General features: G+C 57.0%; 1 protein-coding gene across 2 annotated transcripts in view; it reads right to left on the reverse strand.

The window, feature by feature from the left end:
- Positions 1–21,421, reverse strand: part of IFFO2 (intermediate filament family orphan 2) — a 50,407-nt gene extending 28,986 nt beyond the window's left edge. Inside the window, exon 1 of one of the 2 annotated variants that reach the window (XM_043908971.1) lies at positions 20,480–21,421. In XM_043908971.1, coding sequence (XP_043764906.1) covers positions 20,480–21,150 — 671 coding nt within the window. In that variant the 5' untranslated portion in view covers positions 21,151–21,421. The remainder of the gene's footprint in view (positions 1–20,479) is intronic. The other variant, XM_043908970.1, reaches the window with a different exon arrangement.
- Positions 21,422–22,991: the final 1,570 nt, after the last annotated feature.

A 22,991-nucleotide genomic window follows, 5' to 3' on the forward strand; every position in this document is an offset into this window, starting at 1 on the left:
TCACAGCCCTCCGTCCCTAGGACTCAGCCTGTCTGCCTGGGCCTGGCAGGGCGGACACCCACCCAACCCCCACCCCTAGGGTCAGCAGCTCTCTGCCTCAGGGACGCCATCTCTTGTTCAAGTCCAGGAGCCAGGAGGGGACCCAGGCAGCCAGACCAAGGAGTGGGAGGCCCCGGGGGTCTGTGACTGGGAGGCTAGGGGAGCCCCACCCAAGGACGTGTTTATAGCTTGGAGGAAAAACAGCAACTCCCAAGGCTATTTTGGAAACCTAATGTGCACTTTGGGCCTCTCTGTTGTTTATGTCGAGGGCCCATGCCGCCCTGCAGGTAAATGCAACTCAAGGCCGTGATCCCGCCAGGCCCACATCACTACTCACACCACGCCCAGCACACTCGGACCAGCGAGGGGCGGACATCCAAGGAGAGCCCAGGAGGCAGGAGTTGGCACACACCCTGTTCTGGGTTCACACCAAGGCCCTGCAGCCTTGAGCAAGTTGCCGCTCCGGGCCTCAGTGTACCCTTCTGTGAAATGGGAAGGAATGACCCCCTCTGGGATTAAATGAGGGCTGGCAAGAATAAACAGGCTCCAGGTGTAATAAAAAAAAAAGCAACGCAGAACATGGGTCCCCAGCACCTCAGAATGGGAACGTACAGAAGCCCAGGCCTTTGCGCATGAGGAGCCCAAAGCTCAGAGGAGTGAAGCGGCGTGCCCGAGGTCACACAGCCAGGCAGTGGCGGGGGGTGCTGGAACCCAGAACCTGCGCTTCCTGCCAAGCCCCTGCTGAGGGGGGGAGGACAGCCCCGAGCAGTCCTCAGGGAGGGAGGAAGGGAGAGCAACGAGGACCCGGGAACCAACCACAGGCACACGGGAGGCTGGTGCGTGGCGGACGGAGCGCGGCCCACCGCCCGGCCGACCCTGCGGGCTGGTGTCCCTGCCACGGCTGCCCGGGAAGGCCGCGGGCCCCAGCAGGCAGGCATGAGACCTGGTCCCCCGCGCCGAGTGGGACTAGTGACCACACACAGCTCAAGGGGACGGACGCCTGACCTTACACCAGCCGCCAGCCACCACGCAGCCTGACATGCAACTGTTTTGTTTTTTTTTTTTGACTGCCCTGCTCAGCATGAGGGATCTCAGCCCCCCGGACAGAGACTGAACCCCCTGCAGGAGAAGCACGGAGTCTTAACCACTGGACCACCAGGGAAGTCCCCCTGACATTCAACTTGATGTGAACCAGTGGGCAGGACATTGGGGCTCCCCCAACACACACAGACAGATACACACAGAGCATTCCTCCCACCCATCCACAGGGCTGGGGTACGCCTCTCAGAGGAGAGAGAGAGGTCAAAAAGAGCAGAGACGCTTCTGCAACAGTAACACCCCAGCAGAGCACCTTATAGGAGCCGCGAGCCTCCTCATCCCCATTCTGCCGACAGGGACACTGAGGCTCGGAGAGGTAAGGTGACTTATCCAGGTCTCATAATCGTAATAGTTAACAACATGAAGTGTTAGGGTGTGACAGGCACTATCAACTCATTTAATCCTCACTCATTTAATCCTGCCTTATGAGGTAGATGCTACTAAGCAGGCCCATTTTACAGATGAGGAAACTGAGGCACAGGGGAGTGAAGCCACGTGGGCAAGGTCACAGAGCTCAGAAGTGGTCCAGGCAGTCTGGCTCCAGAGCCCAGACCCAAAACCACCAGACGCACCCGCCTCTGTACGGAGCCGCAGATGCTGCAGGAGAACACGGGTCTCTCTGACCCCAGGGCCCAGGTGCCCTTCCCTGGGCCGCATGGCCTCGTGACGAGAAGGAGAAGGTCAGGGAGTGGGACCTCAGTCTCCCAGGGGTCAGTGAGTGAGTGTGAGTGCTCGGTCATGGCCGACTCTTCGTGACCCCCTGGACTGTGGCCCACCAGGCTCCTCTGTCCATGGGATTCTCCAGGCAAGACTACTGGAGTGGGTTGCCATGCCCTCCTCCAGGGGATCTTCCCGACCCAGGGACTGAACCCGCATCTCTTGTGTCTCCTGCATTGACAGGTGGATCCGTTACCACCAGTGGGAAGCCCCCTCAGGGGTCCAAATGGACACCCAGTTCAGCGGGCACCCCCTCCAAGCTGTCAGAGCGAAGCACAGAGGCCCGCATCCTGGGCCCCGCTGGGTCCTGACAGAGTGGCCCCCAGAGCGAGGGTCTCCTAGGCCTGCCCACCCCCAGGACCCTCAGATGGGCAGGGCTAAGGAGCCTCCAGTCCCCCACGCTGCCCAAATCCTGCCTGGTCCTCAGCCCAGGGGGAGGCAGAGGGTCACCAATCCCAGCCCTGCCCAGGGACCAGCAGAGATTCCCTTCTCAACTCAAACCCATCTGGGGCTTCTGTTCCCCCCAGACTTGGTGCTCCAACCACACGATGCCTGGACTCGACAAGAAGCCAAGAAGGAGACGGTCCAAGGCTGAGGGACGGGAAGCAGGAGCCTTGGGGTGGCGGGGGAGGAGACCCCTCACACAGCCACACTGCGGCCCCTTATCTCAACCCTGATGTCAACAGACAGACTCAGCCACTCCCCAGCGGGTGGCCTGGTAAAAGTGACTCTGCTTCTCGGAACCTCAGTTTCCTCATCTATAAAATGGGGTACCTGCCTCACTGGGTTGTGAAGATACACAAGATCGTGAACACCAAGCATCTCACATTACTTTTCACCTTAGCGGGCAGACCTCAATTCCAGCTGCTGGGGATGGGGGTTGGGGGGTGGGGGGTTGTTGTTTCAGGGTCCAGGGTTCTGGGCTTTACTGCGATGTACCATTCTGCCCCTCAGAGGCTTCATTCTCTGGGTCCTTCTCCCCAGTGCTGGGGCTGGGGCGCTTGGTATCCAAGTAGCCAGCACATGCAGGCCCTCAACCCCTGTTTGCGCGCTGGATGAACGAATGAGCCTGTGGACTGGAGCCCCGCGAGCAGCCGCAAGCAGGCCTGGGTGCGTGTCCCGCTCTGCCCGCATCCCAGGCGGTCCCGGGACCCGTTTGCACAAGGAAGCTCTGACCACCCCTGGGTGCTCAGACTCTCTCTCCGCCAGCCACCCACTCCGGGCAGCCTGCCAGGGGTGGGCCCTTTCCCAACCTGCCGGCCTCCCAGGGACAGACGGCCGGTCCACGCCCACCCCAGCAGGCCCACAAAGGCAGCAGGCAGCCTCCTCCTGGTGACTTGGCCTTGGGACAGATGGATCTTGGTGTGACGTCTGCCAAGCCAGATGGCCTGGCTGCTTTAAGGGGCCAGGATACCAGCTGGGCGTCCTGCCCCAGCAGGCAGGGCTCTTAACCCCTTCCTGCCCCGGCCCTGGGACTCGGCGCCCCCCCGACCCCGAATCACTGTCCCTAACAGTGAGGCCTCCTGCCCTCCAACCTCGGGGGGGAGGGGCCCCCCAGGGAGGGTCAGAGAGGCCGTGGGGTGAAAGGGAGCCGCAGAGCAGATGCAAGTGGAGGCGGTCCCACTGCTCGGCTCAGAGGCAGGCCCGGCCCGCCAGGAGTCTGCCAATCCAGAGGGCGGCAGGAGGGTGCTGGATCCTGGCTGGGGAGCCCCAGGGAGCCAGCTGCCTCGCTTCCAGGATGCCCATCCGGGCAGAGACTGCCAGATCCGAAGGCCGTCAGCTACCTTTATCAGGCAGAAAAACCCACTCCCCGAGACAATCACCCAGAAACAGCACTGGCCTGCGAAGGAGGAGCCCCAACCCCAGCCGTCTGGCTGAACGGCGGCAGACACGCTGCTCGACCTCTCTGCGCCTCAGTCTCCCCATCAGGAAAGGTGGGCCCGGGAGATCCCTGGGCTCCAGGGCCACTTTCCGCTCAGAGGGCGCGATGACTCCAGGAGAAGGAATGTGCCTCCTCCCCTCCCCACCCCCAGGAACTCGTGGAATCCTAGAGGGACCAGTCAGATCATTTCTCCATGAAGAGCATGTCCCAACCACGACCAGAGCGCAGGCATGAGTCAAGAGGACTTCAGGCAGGAAGAAGGGAAGCTTCTGGGATTCAGAGGGGGACTGAGGCAGCCTGCAGAAGGCGGGGAGGGTCTTCACCAGGCAGTGCCCCACCCAACCCCCTACTGGACAAAAGGCTAAACAAGAGGAAATGTAGCACACGGGATCAGGGCCAGAGACCAGGAAGTGTTTCCCACGGAAGAGGCTACAAGGACGCAATTACAGAAGATGCCTCGAGGGGAAGGCTCTGGAATGTCCTTCCCAGGCAGTAAAATCTCTAATGGGATTTGCAGAGGTCCTACCCTCAAGAGAGGAACAGATGACCGCTAGCGACCCTCTGCAGACAGCAAGCCAGTCTCCACAGCAAAGCGGGGCCTCAGAGGCTCTGCACTTGGGTGCCCGGCCAACCTGATGTTCCAGGTGAACAATGGGGTCATCTCAGGGCACAGCACAGCCAGGTTCAGCTGCGGCCTGGGACCTGCATGCCAGTCCAGCCAGCATCTCAGGACAGAGGCTGCAGAGGACTTGAGAAAAGCCCAAGAACGCATCAAAACAACCGAGGAGGGAAGGACAGGGCCAGAGGGCTGCCAGCCAGGAGTGGGAGCCGCCTGTCAGCCCATCAGAGATGCAAGAACATGGGACTGGGGTCCACAGACGTGGCTCCGAGTCCCAAGTCTGCCACCAACATTGAGTATAACCTTCAGCAAGTGACTACTCCTCTGAAAAGTGCGTGTTGGGGGAGAAATCAAACATCTCTAAGGACTCTTACAGCTCTGATTTAACAGTCATTTGGCGAACTCCCTAGGGACAGGAGTCTGCCATCATCCCCAGGAGCCAAACATAGGGCCAAGTACAAGCACTCTAAAAATGGTGGATGGATGGATGAAGGGATGGATAAATAGAGAGGGGGATGGATGGATGGAGGGAAGAAGGGATGGATGGATGAATAGAGAGACAGATGATGGGTAGATGGATGGGTAAATGGATGGATGCATGGATGGATGGATGGATGAATCAACAGAAACAGATGATGGATGGATGGATGGATGGATGGATAGATGGATGGATGGATGAATAAATAGAGAGAGAGATGATGGTTGGATGGATGGATGGATGGAAGGGTGGATGGATGGATGAATAGAGAGATGATGGATAGATGGATGGGTAAATAGATAGATGGATGGATAAATGGATGGATGGGTGGATGGATGGATGGATGAATAGAGAGATGATGAATAGATAGATGGATAAATGGATGGATAGGTGGATGGATAAATGGATCGATGGATGGATGAATAGAGACAGATGATGGATGGATGAATGGAAGGGTGGATGGATGGATGAATAAATAGAGATGAGGGATAGATGGATGGGTAAATAGATAGATGGATGGATAAATGGATGGATGGGTGGATGGATGGATGGATGAATAGAGAGATGATGAATAGATAGATGGATAAATGGATGGATAGGTGGATGGATAAATGGATCGATGGATGGATGAATAGAGACAGATGATGGATGGATGAATGGAAGGGTGGATGGATGGATGAATAAATAGAGATGAGGGATAGATGGATGGGTAAATAGATAGATGGATGGATAAATGGATGGATGGGTGGATGGATGGATGGATGAATAGAGAGATGAATAGATAGATGGATAAATGGATGGATGGGTGGATGGATAAATGGATGGATGGATGAATAGAGACAGATGATGGATGGATGAATGGAAGGGTGGATGAAAGGGTGGATGGATAGATGAATAAATAGATAGATGATGGATGGATAAATGGATGGATGGATGGATGAATAAATAGATGATGGATGGGTAAATGGAAGGATGGATGGATGGAAGGATGGATGGAAAGGTGGATGGATGGATGATTAAGTGGAGGAGTTCCTGAAAAAGAAGAGCAGAAGGTCTTTAGCGTCTGTTGTTACAATTCCTTACTCTTGCCCTCAAGGCCTCCCTGGAACCACCTTCCCAGGAACCACCTTCCCAGGATACAGACCTCCCAGCATCCAACCCCTCTTCTCTGATTTGTACACAGAGGTGCACACAGCTACAGGCACATACTTAAATATGCAACAGGCTCCAAGCACTGTGACCCAACTCTGAATCCTGAGAATGGAGGCTCTGGTTCCCAAAAGCCATGAGACTTGTCTGCTCCAGGCTCCCCCCACCGGGAGCCTTCACCTCCTGAAGCACCCACCCAAAGCTGGGTCTGGAACGAGGCTGGACAGTGGTGGAAGCCCAGTGACAATCCTCTAAGACCCAAGTTCACACGCCAGCTCTGCCCCTTTCCTGGCCGTGGCAAGCGACACGTCACTTCACCTGCGGAGACTCGGTTTCCCCATCTATACGGCGGGCACAACCACATCTACCCTTCGGGAGTCTTGTGAAGTTTAAGAATCTTGTGCAGTTAAAAAAAAAAAAAAAAAAGGGCTGTGAAGTTTTAAACTGTATCAGCCACACGGGATGCTCTCGGGGCACCGTGAGGGGAATCTTTCGGGGTTCCAAGATCCTGGCTTCCTTCTAGGAGGAGGTGAGGCCGGGCCAAGCCTCCCAGGACATCTCTGCTTGGGCCCTGTGATCCTTTCCACCTCATTTCCCACCTTGGGGGTGGGTGATGGCCAGGACATAAGCCCAGCAGAAGCTACAAAGCGGCCTTTGTCTAGGAGACGAAACCCTAAACCGGCTGCCTTGACGTCAACCCTGGGAAACCAGTGCCAGGACAGCCTTCAACATCACCCCTCTGCCAAGGTCTGGGAGTGAGGGCTTCACCCACAAGCCCTTGCAGAGATAGCCTGTGGGCTCACAAGAACCTGGAAGCCACCTTCCCGTGGCTTTAAGAAGGAACAGCTGCCCCAGGGACCCCTGCGGTGCAAGACAGGACTTGACCCCCGTCCCCCTGTATCTCAGGCCAAGGGCCAGGACCAGGAACGTGTACCCATTCCTCAGCCTGGGAGACTGAGTCTGGGAGTCAGAGGCGGGACGTATCCTAGAAGGGTCCACCAGGTCCAGGTTGGAGTTCTAGCTCTGCCCCTCCACACGACGAGACGTCAGGACAGGGCTGAGACCTCCTGAGGCCGCCTCCGCATCGAGGGTGCTGGGACTTGGGAGGCAGGGACAGAGGTGGCAAGACCACGTCCAGCAAGGCCCCAGGGGGCCACAGGGTCCAGGCCACACACCGTGCTGGCTGCAGCCTCGAGGGCCAGGTCTTGCCCCACAGTGACCCTCTGCCAACAGCCTGCTGGGGAGGACAGGGGATGTGACCTCCTGGCCGGTCAAGCGGGCGGCTGGGCTGGGGAAGGGAAGTGCTCTGAACACAAAGGCCGCTCTGCAGCCGGAAGCGGGAGGGACGGGTCTGCGCTCCTTGTGTGGGCCTGGGGGCTGGGGAGGCAGGGCCGGGCTGAGACAGCGGCACGGAGCCACAGCAGCTCAGGGGCCTGCACCACACTCGGCCCTCGGTGCGCCCATCCCACTGAAGCCTCATTACACCCACGGGCCAGGGCTGTCAGCCCCACTTTACAGATGAGAAAACTGAGGCCCAGGGTGGTGATGCGAAGCCCAGGCAGTCCCACGCCAGGAGCAGAGCTCCCACCCAAGTGGAAGCCCTGATCGCAGGCTGACAGGATAACCAAGGAAGAGGGAACAAATCATTTCTTTTTAAATCCCCATGGATCAACTCTGAACATTCATCGGAAGGACTGATGCTGAAGCTGAAGCTCCAATACTTTGGTCGCCTGATAGGAAGAGCCAACTCACTGGAAAAGACCCTGATGCTGGGAAAGATTGAAGGTGGGAGGAGAAGGGGACGACAGAAGATGAGATGGTTAGATGCCACCACTGAGCAAACTCCGGGAGATAGTGAAGGACAGAGAAGCCTGGTATGCCGCAGTCCATGGGGTCACAAGGAGTCAGACATGACTTAACGAGTGAACGACATGAACAACAATGGATGTATTATGCCTTAAGACCCAGAAAGGAACAACCTATAAATTAGGGATCCCCTGAACTCAGCATCAGGTTAATCCTGGCTTGTCTGTAGCCTGGTAAGCGTCAGCCTGTCTCCCAACATGAATGAGTCCTAATGTTGTAAATGTCGGTATTTTTATTTAAAGGCAAGTGTAAAACCAGTTGCAATGTAATATTAAGATTTTCCATAGAAAATTTTATAAACATACTATTTGTCAGGCACAGCCGCAGCCTGGGGACTCAAGAAGCATGGTCTTTGTGGGGACTGGGGGATCAGCCTTTATAGTTTACCGAATTCCTCACTATGGGCAAAGTCCTCAGACCTCCAACTCCAGGGCTCACCCCAGAGAAGAGGGGACGAGAATGGCCCTCACTGGGCCAGGCTCACCAACAATGGTGTGGGTCTCACCATCCCATTTTATACCAGAGGAAACTGAGGCACAGAGAAATGCACAGCTGAGCCCACAGCTAGCAGACAGGGTCGGCAGGTCAGCCCACATCCCGGGACGCCAGCATCAGGCCGAGTTCAGGGAGGTGCGTCCTGTTACAAGGAGACGAACCCAAGACGACCTCGGACGTCTCCGTTGCAGCTCTGGAGCACTGGGGACCCGGCTGTCTGGCCAAGGGGCAGAGTTCATTTGGTCTCTGTGGGCGCCACCCCGACAGGCCCCAAGAGCTCTTCACTCTAAACTCTCTGACCTCTGGGAGCTTTCCAAACCCCTCCTTAAAGGACCAGCAGGCCCCAGGATCCCCTAGCCCAAGGCTTTCAAAGGAACCCTGTTTAGGGGAGCTGGGTTCTAGCCCCTGCTATGCTATGTGACCTCAGGAGAGCTGCTCTCCTTCTCCGGGCCTCAGTTTTCTCATCTGTAAAATGGCCAGGGGTATTTAAGTGGGAGCAGAGAGAAAAAGCTACAACACTGAGATGAACTTGCAGAAGGTCTTCTTCAAAAGACAGCAGGCACATCTAGTTATCTGGGACGACAGGAGAACGACGTCTCCTGGAAGCAGGGGAAGGGACTAGATGATCTCAGAGAGAGCCTGAAACCCTCTGGGCCCACCAGGAGGTAGGAGGAAGGTGTGCGGGAGGGCGGTCACCTGGGAGAGTTACGGTGAGCTGCCTAGTCCCCACAGCCCCGAACCACGTCTAGAACCACCTAGGAGGAGGAAGCTGAGGCCCCCGGGAGGCACTGACCTCTAACCCGGCAGCTCTCTCTCTCACCAACCTCCTCTGCACCCCACCATGATGTCAAGACCCTAGCCCCACAGTGCAAGGGGTGGGGGTAAACAGAGATGGGGTCCTGACCCCAGGGTGCTCCACGTCCATAGGGGAGAGACGCAGGCTCCCGGCCCCGTGCTCACAGACACACAAGTTCATGAAGCCTCGCAGGAGGCAAAGAGCCCCCACCCAGGCCTGGCATCGGGCAGGGGTGGGGGCAGTGCCCCTCACAGCCCTGCCCTGACTCCCGCGGGAGACGGGGCAGGGGTGAGAGACCAAAACAAGGAAGAGGAGAGAGGGAGGGAGGATGAGAGACAGCAAAACAGAACAAAGAGAGCCCAGAAGTCCCCGAGCGGGGAGGGAGGAGCGGAAGGGGGAGGGAAAGAGCAGGCAGGCCTAGCGGTGTCCCGACTCTAGCCCGGCTGCCTGGGAGCCACCAGCCCGGCCCTCTCAGCTCCTGGCCTCTGCAGAAACTGTTCTCACCACCTGCAGCACCCTGTTCCCCCCTTCCACTCCTATTCGACCTTCCAAACATAACTCAGCTGCTGTCTCCTCCAGGAAGCCCTCCTTGACTGGCCTTAAGCTGGCTCAGCTGCCTTCCAGAATCCCTGGGTTTCAGGCACTACAGAGTCCTACCAGGGTCCTCCCTGGACCAGCATTCCGGCTTTGCAATGCACTTTCCCCAAATTGATTCCGGTCTCATTCTCCTCCCCTTCCCCGGATGGCCTTCCACCCATTACTATAGCTGGCCAGGGCAAATCGGGGGGTGCCCGCGGGTCCTGGGAAGATGTCCTGACCCTGCCCCAAGAGGAGCCTGTCTGCCGGGGAATCTCACAAGGTCCACTTAGACCAGCAGCTCTTCCCCTCCCCCAGACGGCCAGCTGGTGGCAGCGAGCCAGGAAGCTTCCTAAATAACCCGAGCAATAAAAGTGGCCAATTAAGAGGGTGGAAGGCAGTGTCTCCACTGCGGGGGTGTCTCTCCATTCAGCAGCAGACGGGCGGGGGGCTGTGTGCGGGAGCACATTCCAAAGTCGGAGCACGCAGGCCAGAGAGCGCTGAGCAAGCATCCCGGAGCCAGCTCCGAGACAGCCCCTGCCCGGCGCGGCCCATGCCGGGGCCCCAGGGCCCCCTGAGCGCCCCCCGCTCCTCCCCACAGAGCCCCCAGCCTCGCTGAGGGTCGTCGCGACAGCTGCCCGCGTTGGAGCGCTGTCACCGCCTTCCCTTTCTCCCACCACTCCTGCAATAGGACTAGTGGTCCTCATTGTGCAGATAAGAAATCAAGGTCTCCCTCAAGGTCACGGGCTGATAAGACTGAGACTTATCTTAGACTCCTCGCTCCCTGACCTCCGAGTCACGCACAAAGGCTCTGCTCCGAGCTGTTTCGTGTCAAAGGTTTTGTCCAGCACCCCATCCCAGCTTGACTTGCGACCTAGAGAAGATGTGCTATGAAGGCAAAGGGGAGGACAAGGCCTTTCATGGAACTTCAAGTGGCCCCTGGTCGCCTGGGAAGCTGGAGAAGAAACAGCAGTGTGGGTTTGGGCCCAGGGCCTCCGAGTACAGTCATCACAGGCACTGCATGGGACAATTTATAAAATGCTGCCACAGGTACCACTTGGTTTAATCTGCCAAACAGCCTCATGAAGCCAGGGTTATTATCCCCATTTCACAGCAGGGAAAACTGAGGCTCAGAGCAGGAAAGCTGCCTACAATTGATATGCCCCTTCCTGGGTATCACAAAGGGTAAGAGACTGACTTCCTGGGTTTGAATCTTGACTTGCTGCTTCCTGTCTTGGCCCTCAGGGTCTCAGTTTTAGCATCTCTAAAATGGGCCACTGATAGTATGCAACTCATAGGGTTATTGTGAGGTTCCATGAATTAAACTGCTTTGAATAGCTCCTGGCAACATGTAAACGGTATAGAAATATTTTTTAACTAATTAATTGCTGTTGACTGTGCCCGCATTCTGCACAGGCACTATCGGGGCAGGGATTTGTCACGTGGTATTGTCCCATTTGCCTGGTTCCCCAGACCCTGGGCTCCTGAGGGCAGGGGCTGTGCATGCTTCACCCCAGTGCCCAGCATGGGGCCTGGCATGAGGTGGGTGCCCAGCCACTGTCCAGAGAACAGAACTCCGGCTTCTCGGACACCCATACCCAGCAGTCTCATCTTCCCCACCAAGAGACATGGGATGACTGTAAGAAGTTCCCCATTCCCTGGCAAAGTTCACAGCACCCACCGAAAGCAGAAGTCAGACCTGAGTCCAGGGCGGAGGCCGGCTTCCCTCCGGCCGCCGGAATGCCCACTGCTCTCTCCCGCTTGTCATCAGGCGGGGGGAGAGGGGGGCCTGACCACTGCCTGGAGGGCCCTCAGGTGCTGGGCAGGACAAACGGAGCATGAACTCAGAGTGTCAGCCCCACGCCCTGCCCTGGCTCGGCAAGTGAAATTTCCTCTCTCATCCTGTGGAGGGTGGTCACAAGGTTTACATCAGATCACAGGGAAAGTGCTCGGCAGGTAACAATTCGTGTTCCCAGCTCACTCTCCTTCCCTCCTTCCCCACCCACCTGGATAAGCCAACCAGGAACTCTCTCCTACCCAGAGCCGGTCCTCAGTGAGCAGCGGGGCTGGACCGCCCTCCAAGGCCGCCCGGGAGGCTCATCTGCTTGCCCCTGGCAGTGATTCACTGGCTTCACAAGAAAATAATTACTCTAAAGTCACAGCAGGAAGTCTTCCCTGCGTGGCAGCCACCTCCTGTTCTGCCACCCGCCGCGGCAATATTGTGTCAGGCGCCGGGGAGACCCGCACCACAGCCTGCCTCCCCCCTCCTCCGCCACCCTTTGCCAGCTTCACCAGCCTGCAGGCGGCATCTTCCAGCCTGCATCTTCCCCGGGGAGGGGCCTGAACTTGGGGTCTAGAGACCCAGGCTGCCCTCCTTTGAGATCTGGGGCAGACGTCTTCACCCTTCTGAACCTCTCATCCGCAAAATGAATAATAATCAATTCCCACTTCTTGGGATGGCTCTAATAAATAAATCTCGCTTATTTAAAGAATCATCACAAGGCTTAGCACGTAGTAGGAACTCAGTCAATGATGGCAATTAACTCATTATGATTTATTTTAAACCTTTTGGTCAATGTTTCCACATCCCACGGTTTCAACTGATTTTTATATCAACCCTGGGAAGCTGAACCCATAAGAAACTTTATCCCCATTTTACAGAGCAATTCATCAAGGTACAAGAGATGAAATAGCATGCACAGAATCCAGGTCACTGTAGGAAAGTTACAGAGACACCAGTCTTGCCATGGTCCCCACTGCCAGGTGGGCAACGGGAAGCTTAGCCCACAGCACAGGCTAGCTAGGACCATGCCCAGGGTGCCCCCGGACCCCTGGGCAGCTCTAGCGGCCTCCTGCCACACCCTGGGGGGCTCAGCCAGGCCACAGCCCCTTGGAGGGAACCAGAGGCATTTGCCATGTTTAGTACTGAATGACAACTGCTCTTGTACCAAGAACTAGAGTAAAAAACCACATCCTGCCCAGGAAGCCAAGCACGGGTGCCCACTGGGGATTGGAGGGTGCTGCCCTGGCAGGCAGGTAGCAGCATCAGCAACCTTCACCAGCCTCCTTTCTGGCCTAGAATCTTCTGAGCACCTCATGGCCAGCCACGCCCAGAGACTGCACCACCCCCAGACGCGGCCAGCAAGGTCAGGGACCACCCTCTCCCCAGGGCCCAGCCTGGTTCTTGACTTCTGCCCACCTCACAAAGCTGGCACCACCCACCCGCTGGGGCACCCACCCTTCCGCCCTGTGAAATCTGGCCATGTAACTCTTGGAACCTCACGGTCTACAACGTGCTGTAACCACGTGAGCCCGTGGACGGCCCTACAGTGTCAGGACACAGATCTCAGCAACCCCCTTTTCCAGATGAGGAAACTGAGGCTCAGGGAGGCAAATGGATAGCCCAGTTTTTAACTCCTGCGCTGGGGGCCTAGCATTTGGCATCAGAAGACGGTTTTTCATTCATTCAAACTTGTTGAAATGATGTGTCAGGACCAGAGTCCTGGTCTCCTGACTCCTGGTCTCCTGACTCCAGGTCCTGACCGTTTGCTCCACAAGCTGCACGTCTGCCAGATACAGAGTCCATGTGCGTCGGTCACCCGTGTCCACGCAGACCCACTGGGGCCTACCAGCACGCGGCAGCCAGGCACAGGGCCTCCTCACCGCACAGACACAGGCTCAGCATGGACTCCGGCCAGACCCTGGCCGGGCTGTGTGTACAAGATGAAGAGGGCAGACCCAGAGCCGGCCCCCGCAGAGCTTCCAGTCGGTGCAAGGGGCAGACACGTCCCAGGCAACCACAGTTCAGGGCAGAGGGTGCTGTGTCCGACGGAAGGTCAGCGGAGAGCCCGGGAACGACAGGGCTGCCTCCCTCCCTGCCGTGCGCCCGCAGCCATCTGCGCCCTGGGGAGTCACCCAAGCGCCCGGCCGCAGCGCGTCAATGGGATCAAAAGCCAGGCTCCGCGGGCGACGTCCACGGCCTCCGCTCTCACTGACTCATGGCGCGGTTCAGATCAATTCCCCTGGAAGTCCACGCATCTCCTGGCAGCAAAGGACATGTGCAAGCTCTGGGTCTACCCTTCTGTGTCCTTCAAACCCCGACACGTGTGGGCATGCAGGCACGGGCTTGGAGAGAGAGCCTGACAGCGCATGTATGCATGCGCGTGCACACGTGTGTGTGTGTGTGTGTGTGTGTGTGTGTGTGTGTGTGTGTGTGTGTGTGTGTGTGTGTGTGTGTGTGTGTGTGTGTGTGTGTGTGTGTGTGTGTGTGTGTGTGTGTGTGTGTGTGTGTGTGTGTGTGTGTGTGTGTGTGTGTGTGTGTGTGTGGCTCAGGGGCCCCGCATCCGGTGGCCAAGAAAAAAGCCCCGCCTCAAATTCCTGGGAGAAGGAATCTTCAGCGTCAGCTGTCTCCCTGCTTCCTGCTTCCTTTACTTTTCTGGGACCTCATTCCCTTCCTTCTAGCGTAAGGCTCTGAAAATCCTTCCCAAATTTGTCCCCAGAGAGCCTGCCAGCCAAACCAAGAGATGCTGGAAGGCGAAGGAGCTAAATGGAACGGGGTCTGTGTGTTTCTTTTAAAGGAGGCTGGGAGACAGGGCAGGGGGTGGCAGGAGATTTCCGCGGACACAAATCAACCCCGAAGAGTACGAAGCACAGCCTCCCTAGATGCTGGACAAAGAATCAGCCCTTTCTCCCTCCGCCCGCAGCCCCGTCTCCGGCGCCTTCCAGGGGACAGAGAGCGACAACGTGTCCTGAAATGGATGTGCCCAGCGTCCAGCGCCTTGCTGAGAAACCCTTGTAAAATGAAAGGAACAGATATCGCGGCGGGGATGGGGTGGGGGGCGCTCTGGGATGGGGGATGTCCCGGGAGCCTCGTGTGCCTAACCCAGGAGCTGACTTACCCCCTTCCAACCCCTGGGGGAGTGAGTCTCCCTCTTTCACAGATAGCAGTGGGCCAGGCAGCTCAGAGAGGCCAAGCAACTGCCCACAGTCACCCAGAGGCTGGGAGAGCTGGGATTCGATCCACGCTTCCTCCAGCCAAAGCTGCCCCCTCCCCCACCGGGACAATCAGAAATAAAGAAGCTGTATCCGCAGCGGCTTCAGAAACAATGGAAGCGCAGATAAAGAAGCCCTCTGACCAGCTTTCCGGGGTAGTCTTGTGGCTTTGGGGGCACTCGGGGACCAGCACCCTCCTGCCCAAGGGCCTCCCGGGGCGTGATGGCAAAGAGACAGGACAGTCCAGCGGGCCCACCCCCGCCCCCCACCAGCCCCTTTCTGGAGCTCTGCATTCGGGCTGACAGCCCAGCCCCTTCCGGCTCAAGATCAGAAATAGCTGTTGCAAAAGTCCCTCCCATCCCCGAAAGTGGCTTTTTAAAAAATGCTTAAAGGCAGACACATAAAAAGGTGGCGAGCATTCTGCCAAGCCCCAAAAGAAGGCAAATAGTGCAGGCATCGCCTCGGGGCAGGAAACAAAACTTTCCATGACAGATGGACGTTCTGCCTGTCTTTGTGGGTCAGCTCCCTCTCGGCCTCAGTTTCCCTGTCTCTAAAAAATTTTTTTAAAAAAAGTATTCCGCTGAATCAGCAATTCCTTTCTTTTCTGCTAAACTGTAAAACCCTTGGTTTCCAAACGAATCTCCCTCAGAATATCAATTTGAGAGCCATGAAAATGGAGCTGCTGTGGTTGATGGGGGCGAAATCCTCTGGTCTGCCCCCAACTGTTCCCCAGATCGCCTCACAGCACCCTGCTCCAGATCCCAGGGCTCCAAAGAGCCCACCTGAAAACCACCAGGCTGAAGGATCACCGTGGTCCTCCAGGACCTCAAACAGAGCTCCAGTGAAAACAAAGCAAGACTCCCAGGCAGACTGAAGTCAGGGGCACGGACAGCAGCGGGCAAGGCTGGGAACAAAACCAGCCGGGTCCAGCCATGCTGGGCCGGGGCCGGAGAGGGGGCACCCGGGCCAGAGGAGGACCACTCTGCTACCCCAGGAGGCAGAAAGAGCAGCCCCGACCTGGACCCCTCCACGTCTCAGACAAAAACGCAGAGCGAGCTGGGAGGGATCGCCTACAGGAAGCCTGGTGGGTGTAGGAAGACCTACGGCTCAGAAAGAGCAGCGACTGGCCCGAGGCTACGCGGTGCCACACGGCAGGGGCAGACCTGGAGTCTGGGTCCCTAGGACGCCCATTCTGAAAACCCTCCGCCTGCCTAAAGCTCAGCTAGACTCGGCAGGAATCTCCCAGGGAAAGGCCCCCAGCCTGCAAACTCAGAACAGGATATTTCGGTGACACCGCGTGCGACAGGGTGCCGATGTTTGTTTTGGTTTCCAAATCAACGCTTGACAACCTTGTCGGCTACGGTTTCAGTGACCACACTTCCCTCATGGTAAAGAGCGTGGAGCTGATTGGGCCCAGGGGAAAGCAAAGCAGGAGTGAACAGGGTGAGCCCAGGCGTCCCAGGCCAGGGGCTCTGGTTTGGGCAGGCGTTTCCAAAACACGGATTCTGCACCACTGACGCACACGAGATGGGGTGGGGGGTACACAAAAGGTGACTTTTTAAATTCACATTTTATTGACTATGTGAGTGGGTAAACAAACTGTGCTCTACACACATGTTGGAATATTATTCAGCGCTATAAAGGGACGTACTACTGGTCTAAGCTACAGCATGGATGAATCTCACAATCACCATCTGAGCAAAAGAAGCCAGGCACAAAAGCCGACGTACCGCCTGACCCCATTTATATGAAAAGTCTACAGAAACAGAAAGCAGATCGGTGGGTGCCTGGTCTGGAGCAGAAGTGGGGATTCACTGCAGAGGTGCAAGGAAGATCTTGAGATGATGTGAGTGTTCTGATACCGGATTGTGCTGGTAGCTGCACAGCTCGGTGGGTTGACTAAAAATCACTGAACTGTATGTGTAAAATGGGAGGATTTTGTGATATGCAAATTATACCTCAATAAAGCTGGCTGAAAATTTAATGTTCAAAAAACTAAGATCACAGCATCTCTGGTCCCATCACTTCATGGCAAATAGAAGGGGGAAAAGTGGAAGCAATGGCAGATTTTATTTTCCTGGGGTCCAAAATCACTGCAGCCATGAAATTAAAGGACGCTTGCTCCTTGGAAGAAAAGCTATGACAAACCTAGACAGCATATTAAAAAGCAGAGACATCACTTTGCTGACAAAGGTCCATCTAGTTAAAGCTTTGGTTTTTCCAGTAGTCATGTATGGATGTAAGAGTTGGACCATAAAGAAGGCTGGGCACTGAAGAATTGACACTTTCGAACTGTGGTGTTGGAGAAGACTCTTGAGAGTCCCTTGGACTGCAAGGAGATCAAACTAGTCAATCCTAAAAGAAATCAATTCTGAATATTCATTAGAAGGACTGATGCTGAAGCTGGAGTTCCAATACGCTGGCCACCTGATGTGAATAGCCAACTCATTGGAAAAGACACTGATGCTGTGAAAGATTGAAGGTGGGAGGAGAAGGGGGCGACAGAGGATGAGATGGTTGGATGGCATCACCCACTCAATGGACATGAATCTGAGCAAACTCTGGGAGATGGTGAAGGCCAGGGAATCCTGGCGTGCTGCAGTCCATGGGGTCGCAAAGAGTCAGACACCACTTAGCAACTGAACAACAACAACAAAGCTGTTTAAAATATTTTACAAAAATAATAATATAGATGGTGATACATGACTATGGCCGCAGTTCATGGAGGTAGAACCCCAAAAGTTCTCAGCTTGGAGAACACTGAGCTACACAACCCAGGTTGCCCTCCGGAGAGGCAGAGAGCACCTCCAAGGCTGCAAGTTCCTCCAGGTGGGCAGGGGAAACTCTGGAAACTCTTCTTCCCCAGGACAGTCTCTTTCCTTTGGTCACCTCTTACGACCCCATGCTAGACATCCTGGAAGGATCTGAAGCCTTCAGTGGCCAAGAGCCCAGGTAAACACCTTGGTCTCATTCTCTTATGAACAAGAGATCAGAAGTGGGCTGGGAGTTCAAACTCAGATTTACATATTGTCAAGGCTGGGAAGACTCTTTGAGATCATCTAGTCCAGTCATTCTTAACGCTTTTCAAAAAAGTTGATCATATGCCTGCCCTCTTCCCAAAAGAAAATTCTTAGGAGAAACCCAAATAAAGAAACAAATAAATGCAGAACGCTATTTGTATAAATCCGTACTGTCGGCTCAGTGAGAAAACAGTTACCAGGCCTGAGGTTGATGAGCCCATTTTGGTCTGTTAACACTCAGAACTAGGGTTATGGTTGACAGTCCCCCTCGGTTTAATTCTCTCTCCGGTTTGGGCTGTAGAGCATCAGGGAAACCCTGACTCACACAGATCAGTAGCTACAAACGGGACCAGCTCTTAGCACTCTGCTTTGTGATCTCAGAATATTCTTCCGACGAAGAGAAAGCGGGGGTGGCTCTAACTTGACTCTGAACCAACAAATCAATGTTACGTCGACTTCCAAGAGTTAACAGTAAGAACTCAAAAGTGAGTGAGCATATTTTCATGACCATTTGACATTTTTTAACAAATCAGTGTTAGGTAGACTTCCGAGAGTTAACCGTAAGAACTCAAAAGTGAGTGAGCATATTTTCAAGACCATTTGACATTTTTTTAAATATGAATTTTTATTTAACGTTCAAGGAATGTCTAAGGCATCTCTAAGGCAGCCTGGGACTTCAGGGACTAGAGTTCTAGCCCACCCTCTTCTCATCTTTACAGACAGGGAAACCGAGGCTTGCTCAAAGGAGAAGGCAGACGTGCTTTGGCAAAAATCCAACTTGAGCCCTGAATCAACCTCAGAAAAGATGCATCTCCCCAGTTCACACACACAAAAAAAAAGAAAATGGGGGAAGAGAAGGTGCATACGCCCCCTACAAGGGCGGGAAGAGAGACACACTCAGCCTCCACCTGTCTCAGCAGCGCCCATGTCATTCCAGGGCAGCACCAGAAGCTGACATCACACCCCACACCCTGGGTGCAGCTTGAACTGGGCATTGCTCAATGCCAATCCATCTCCCTCTAGGACTGGGCATGGTGTTTCCATCTCCTTAGTAGCCAGGTCCGAAAGGCACACACACACACAATAAAACAAACACCCCGCAAGCCTGGGGCATGACGACACCACCAACAGTGGCAGACCAAAGGGCCCTCCCAGTTTCACCATCAAGAGCAAGCGCCTGTTCCCCTGCCGCACCCCAACGAAGCTGCCCACACAGGGCAGAGAGGTAGCCTCCCCATGGTGAGACACCAGGCCATCCTCAAGTCCTGCAGAGAGACAACCAGCTCAGGAGAGTAGCTTGTCTCCCCATGGGGTCCAAGACATTACCCCAGGAAGCCAGGCCCTGCATGGGAGACCCAAGACTCTGGGCAACTGCCCCCTCACAGCTTGACAAAGAGTCTCTCATCTTTAATAACGTCAATCTGATTACTTCATGCCTTTCAAAAAGCATCACCAGCCTACTCACCCCTTGTACAGCTGTAGGTGGATTTTATCATTTCCATTTCTCTGATAAGTAAACAGGCTTCCGGGTAGTTCAATGACCACTCAGTTCAGCCAGAGGTTCTCACTGGCAGGTGCTGGAGGTGGCACTTGAATCCTGCCCAGTGGCCAGCCCGCCCAGGTGAGAAGAAAAGGGAGGAAACCCATGGCCAGCTCTCTTGTGAGCACTAGGACACAGGAGTGGAAGGAAAGATGCTTCTCAGGGCATCCTCCAAGCCCTGGGGGTCAGAGCCACAGTTCCCAACACAGAGTTGCCTATGCCTGGGACAGCAGAGGGCCCTGCTCCCTTCCAAGCCTGAGATGCTACAGACAAACCCCTCTCCTCTTATCAGAAGGCCGATTAGGTAAAACTGTCAGCCAGGTTGTGGGCAGGAGGCAATGTCAATTTCCCAGCTGGGAATCTGGGCTGGGCAGAAATGTGCTAGCCAGTTCAGCAGGCATCCAGCCAAATCTGGTGGTCTGGGTCCATTCAGTGTCCTGTCTTCCAGCCTAAGGTTATCTTTGCTTGTGCAGATAACTCAGTCTTTAGGGCTGAGTTTGTTGGGGGTCCAAGAAAAACATGAGAATTGGGGGTAGGGAGAAGAGAGGTGAAGGGAGGTGTTTCTAAAACTTGTGTCCGGTCTGATGTAGGTCTGGTTATCCAGTCCAGCCAACTGGATATGACAGAGCTGGAGCAAGACAGCGGACCCTGGCCTCAGCGGACAGACCCAAGCACTCTGAAACACTTGATCTTTTTTTAATTTAAGGAAAAACAGAAAGTTAGTGGATTACTTAAGAGTTGTTTCTTTTCACCCATTGACAGAGGGGAGCCCACTTTGTACATCCCTGGGGAAAACACCTAAGTTGGAAGACAGACTGGCCAGGAGTATCTCACATCCCAGCTTCACCACCTATTAGCCAAGCCACCTTAGGCAAGTCACTTGCATCCGTGCCTCGGTTTTCTCATCTACAAAATGAAGATAAGAATGCCCCACACTTTGTGTTGCCATGAGGATTAGGTGACATCACATAAAACACCTACGGTCATTATGTCACCTAGAAAACAATGTGCCTGGTCCAGTGACGGAGCGGAGGTGTCCCCCACGGAACTAGAAACCGAGTTTTCCAAATCTGCAAACACAGCTTCCAGCCTCAGCTGCTAGGACCCCGTATCCCGGCCCCTCCGGAACTCACACATTCCGGGGCCGCCAGAACGGAACGACCCCCAACCCCCGACCGGGAGTGCGGGGCGGCTGGGCGGGGTCCCACTCACCTCCGCTTGTACTCGTCGCGCTCGCGCTTCACCTTGGCGAGCACGTTGTAGAGCGCGCGGATCTCGGGCGTGATGGTGTCGATCTGCACGCCCACGCCGTCGGGGTGCACCCACGACACTCCGGGGCCCTGCACGGTCTCCACGCCGCCGCCGCCCGTGCGCCGCACCTGCGTGTAGCTCCAGATGGTCCCGGGCAGGCGGCCGTAGTACTGCGGGTGCGAGCCGCCACCGGGGGGCAGGCCGCCCAGGGCCGCGGCTTGGTTGGCGTTGGCGCCGGCCGCCGCGCCGCTGCCCAGCCCGCCGCCGGGCGCCGGCGGCCGCAGCAGCTCCGGCCCGGTCTGCACGGCCTGCTCGCGGGAGAAGGTCTTGTAGCGCAGCCGCCGCTCGCGCTCGCTCTGCTGCTGCTCCAGTTGCTTCTCCAGCAGCCGGTTGCGCCGCTCCAGTTCGTGCACCTTGGCCAGGAAGCAGCGGAAGCGCACGTTGAGCCCCTTGAGGAGGTGGATGTTGGAGCCCAGGTCGTCCCGCAGCGCCGCCGTCACCGGCGACGGCCCGGGCCCGGCCCCACCGCCGCCGCCGCCCCCGCCGGGACAGCCCCCGGGCCCGCCGCCGCCGCCACCCGGCGGGCAGCCGAAGGCCAAGGCCATCTCCCCGAACAGCAGCGAGTTCACCATGCGCCGGCCGCGCGGCTCAGGGCCCAGGGCCCGCGGCTCCAGGTGCGGCTCCAGCTCCGGGCAGGGCTCCCGGCGCGGCCGGGCCAGGGCGGGCGCGGGATCCAGCGCGGCCGGCCGGGCGGTTCCAGATGCGCGCCAGACGCGGCCTCCGCGGTGACGGCGAGCCGGGCCGCCCCCGGGTGTGAGCGCCGCGGCGAGTGAAGGGACTCGGGCCGCAGTGGAGGCCGCGGCGGCTCGCACGGGGCAGCAAGGGTCGCAAGTCCAGGCGCCGGGGGCTGTCGGCGACGCTGTGGAGGCGCCGCGGCAGCCGCGCTCCGAGGACTCTCCGCGGGCACTGCCCCTCTGCGGCGGGCCCCGCCCACTGCAGACATAGGCCCCGCCCCCGGACGCGCCCCGCCCACCGCGCCTTCCTCTGCGGCGCTCCCGGAGCTGGAGGCCCCGCCCCAGGCCCCGCCCCGCCCACCACTGCGGCGCTCCCGGAGCCGGAGGCCCCGCCCCCAGGCACCGCCCCGCCCACAGCGCCTGCCACTGCGGCGCTTCCCGGAGCCGGATGCCCCGCCCCCTCATCTAGCCCCGCCCACCGCGCCTTCCTCTGCGGCGCTCCCGGAGCCGGAGGCCCCGCCCAGCTCTGGACCCGACCCCTCCCTCCCCTGCGCCGGGTCCTGTGGCCCGGCCCGGCTCCGATCCTTCGCCCGGGGACACGGCCCACAGACTGCACCAGGCAGGCGGTCAGGTGGGATCGCCGCAGAGCCAGCCCGGCCTCTTAAAGGGACCGGCGGCCTCGGCAGCGCTCGCTTCCCCCGCCAGGGAGTCTCCTCCCCCACGGTCTTTGCCAAGGAGGCTACCCTTTTCTTCCAGCCACCCCAGCTCCCGCGGTCCCCGATTCCCGCGGAGTGAGGGGGACTTCGGTCTGGAAGGGCTGGGGACCAGAGCATCCGCACCCCACCCCTAGTCCAGCGTGGCGCGGCCTCGATCGACCTTCCCCGGATGAGGCCGCTCTTGCGCCGGCACGTCGCCCACGCAGTGGACCCAGGAGGGCTCCTCCACCGCTTGCCCCAGCCTCTCGTCCCGAGATCGGTCTGGGCTATGCCGAGCCAGCTGGTCCTCGGCCCAAAGGTGCGCCCGCGGATGCTGGGGTTCTGCGCAGGGAAACTGAGCTGAGATCCTCCGGCATGTGACACCTACAAGCTCAGCCTGGGCTGCTACCAATCCCCAGCCCCGAATGATTACCTCCACACCACCGCACAGGCTGAGAAGCAGCCGGCCCCAGAGTGGGCGTCCATTTCATCAACCGCGTGGGGGGCAGCTTGAGTGCAGAACAGATATAGAGTGCGGCGCAGACCCAAAGACGCATTCATTCATTCATTCAAATCTGTTTTCAGATTTACCACCCTAAAAAGACAAGTTCTCCAGTCTCCTGGTGTCTCTTGAGGTGTTGGTCCGCTCAGTCGTGTCCGACTCTTTGCGACCCCATGGACTGTAGCCTGCTGCTGCAGGCAAGGATACTGGAATGGGTTGCCCTTCCCTTCTCCAGGGGATCTTCCCCTCCCAGGGATCGAACCTGGTCTCCTGCATTGCAGGCAGATGCTTTACCACTGAGCCACCAGGGAAACCTGGTGTCTCTTAAACCAGTTTGCAAACATATTGGATTATTTTTTGAATACTGATAATAGTTCCCATTATTGAATGCTAAGTATATATCAGGTGCCATACTTGTTATCCCGATATTACAGAGGTCACTGAGACCAGAGGAGCAGTGACCCACCCCTAAGCACACACTCTAACCTGCCTACCCAATGCTGCTGGCCTCTTGTCCATTTCCCCAGTCGCTTCTCACCACA

Source organism: Cervus elaphus, chromosome 8 (genome assembly GCF_910594005.1).
Source record: "Cervus elaphus chromosome 8, mCerEla1.1, whole genome shotgun sequence".
Taxonomy (NCBI): Eukaryota; Metazoa; Chordata; class Mammalia; order Artiodactyla; family Cervidae; genus Cervus; species Cervus elaphus.